The sequence below is a fragment of the Octopus bimaculoides genome, chromosome 29 (assembly GCF_001194135.2).
Source record: "Octopus bimaculoides isolate UCB-OBI-ISO-001 chromosome 29, ASM119413v2, whole genome shotgun sequence".
NCBI classification, from domain to species: Eukaryota; Metazoa; Mollusca; class Cephalopoda; order Octopoda; family Octopodidae; genus Octopus; species Octopus bimaculoides.
Window position 1 is genome coordinate 10,866,552 of NC_069009.1, and position 1,805 is coordinate 10,868,356.

The following is a 1,805-nucleotide window of genomic DNA, read 5'->3' on the forward strand; positions in this document are numbered from 1 at the left end:
TATATATATATATATATATATATATATATTTATGCATGTATATGTATGTATATGTATATATGTGTATGGATGAGTGTACGCGAGTGTTTCAGCTTGTGGGTAATTCGGGCGATATATTAGGTATGGTGTTTACCTTTCGATCATCACTTATTACTTCTAGCCTCAATCACCTCCACCACCCCCTTCTACTTGTCTATAACGAAAAAAGACAGCTGCAAGAAAAGCAGTGTAGTAGTAGCGCTACTTGTAGTGCTGCTGCATGTGGTGGATACCAGCGGTGAGAAGGAATTTGACCACCGATCACGAATTTGTCAATGATTCTGTCCTTTGTGATATCGATTGCGGGCTAAAGAGAGTTTGAGTGAATATGAGTGTATATGTGTGTGTGTTTGTGTATATGTGTGTGTATGTGTGTATGTGTGTGTGTGTGTGTGTGATTGCGTTTGTATATGTTCATTTGTGTATGTGCCAATACAAGTTCCGCTCTTATATGTATGTGTGAGTGCTTGAGAATATATGCGAATGCGTGTTCAATCCTGTATTTAACTCTTCAACTTTGTCTCAGTTATAGACCAGCTTCGATTGCCGACAATGACAATAACTCATAATATACATTTTCCTTATATTCTCTTCTTTCAAGCTTTCTCTGTTCTCGTTCTCATTTTTCATTTTTTGTTCGTTGTCCTCCCCTTTCTTTTTTTCGTCTTGATATTCGGCGTTGTCTCGGTCGTCGTCTTAACCATAACAATACTCTTCCTCTCATCAATTAATTCTCCTTTCTTTTATTTTCATCTATTTATTCTACTCTAATATCTTCTCTCTCTTCGTCATCCACATCTATTCATAATGTAACCCTTGTTTCTTATAATTTCTATTCTACATCGCCACGTATAATTCTTGCAAACCGTTTGCGGAATCTTCCTTTATATATAAACATTATAACCCAACTTGATTGAACTTGCAACACTTCTTCTTCTTTTTCTTCTTCTTCTCCTCCTCCTCCTCCTCCTCCTACTTCTTCTTTTTCTTCTTCTTCTTCTTCTTCTTCTTCTTCTTCTTCTTCTTCTTCTTCTTCTTCTTCTTTTTCTTCTTCTAATTCTACTTCACTTCCACCCTTTCTTCTTGTTTTTAGCTTCTACATTTGATCTCCCTTCAGCGGATTCTATTTTTCGCATTCTCATTCCTCTCCGACCTCTTAAAAATTTGTTTGCTGTTGCTGTCGTCCTTCTGTCTTTCTCTTTTCTTTTCTTTCTTTACTTTGTTCTCCTACTCTATCCCGACCTTCCCTTTAGCCTCTTTTCCGTCTTTTTATTCTACTTCCCATACTTCAGAATTTTCTGAATTTTAAACTTTTTTCAGGAAGTCTCTCAAACTCCTTTTACATCACACTTTTCCTGAATTCATTTTCTTCTTTTATTCATCAACAATCACTTGCATAAAAATTCTACTTCACTCTATTTTATTTGACAGAAATGTGGGTGGTAACGATATCAAAGAAATCAAAAGAGAAACATTACAAAATCTTTCCAGTTTAACAAAACTGTAAGTGGAACCGGTCTTGTTTATAGTATGTAATTGATATATTTCTAAACATGTAATATTTTATAATACTAAATTGTAATCTCCTTGACCCGACTTTACCTCTACTATCATTCTCTGTCCAAAGTGTGTCCTACTGAGTGTGACAACAGATGGGATAAATAAAGTGCAAGCATATATATATATGAGGAATCTCTCTCTCCCTCTCTCTCTCTCTCTCTCTCTCTCTCTCTCTCTATATATATATATATATATATATATATATA

At 35.0% G+C, this 1,805-nt stretch overlaps 1 protein-coding gene across 1 annotated transcript in view; it reads left to right on the top strand.

Moving 5' to 3' along the window:
* The window catches only part of LOC106869292 (toll-like receptor 3), a 353,412-nt gene that overhangs the window by 113,742 nt on the left and 237,865 nt on the right, over positions 1-1,805 (top strand). The window contains exon 41 of the mRNA XM_052978036.1: positions 1,471-1,542. Within this exon, the coding sequence (XP_052833996.1) occupies positions 1,471-1,542 (72 nt within the window). The remainder of the gene's footprint in view (positions 1-1,470; positions 1,543-1,805) is intronic.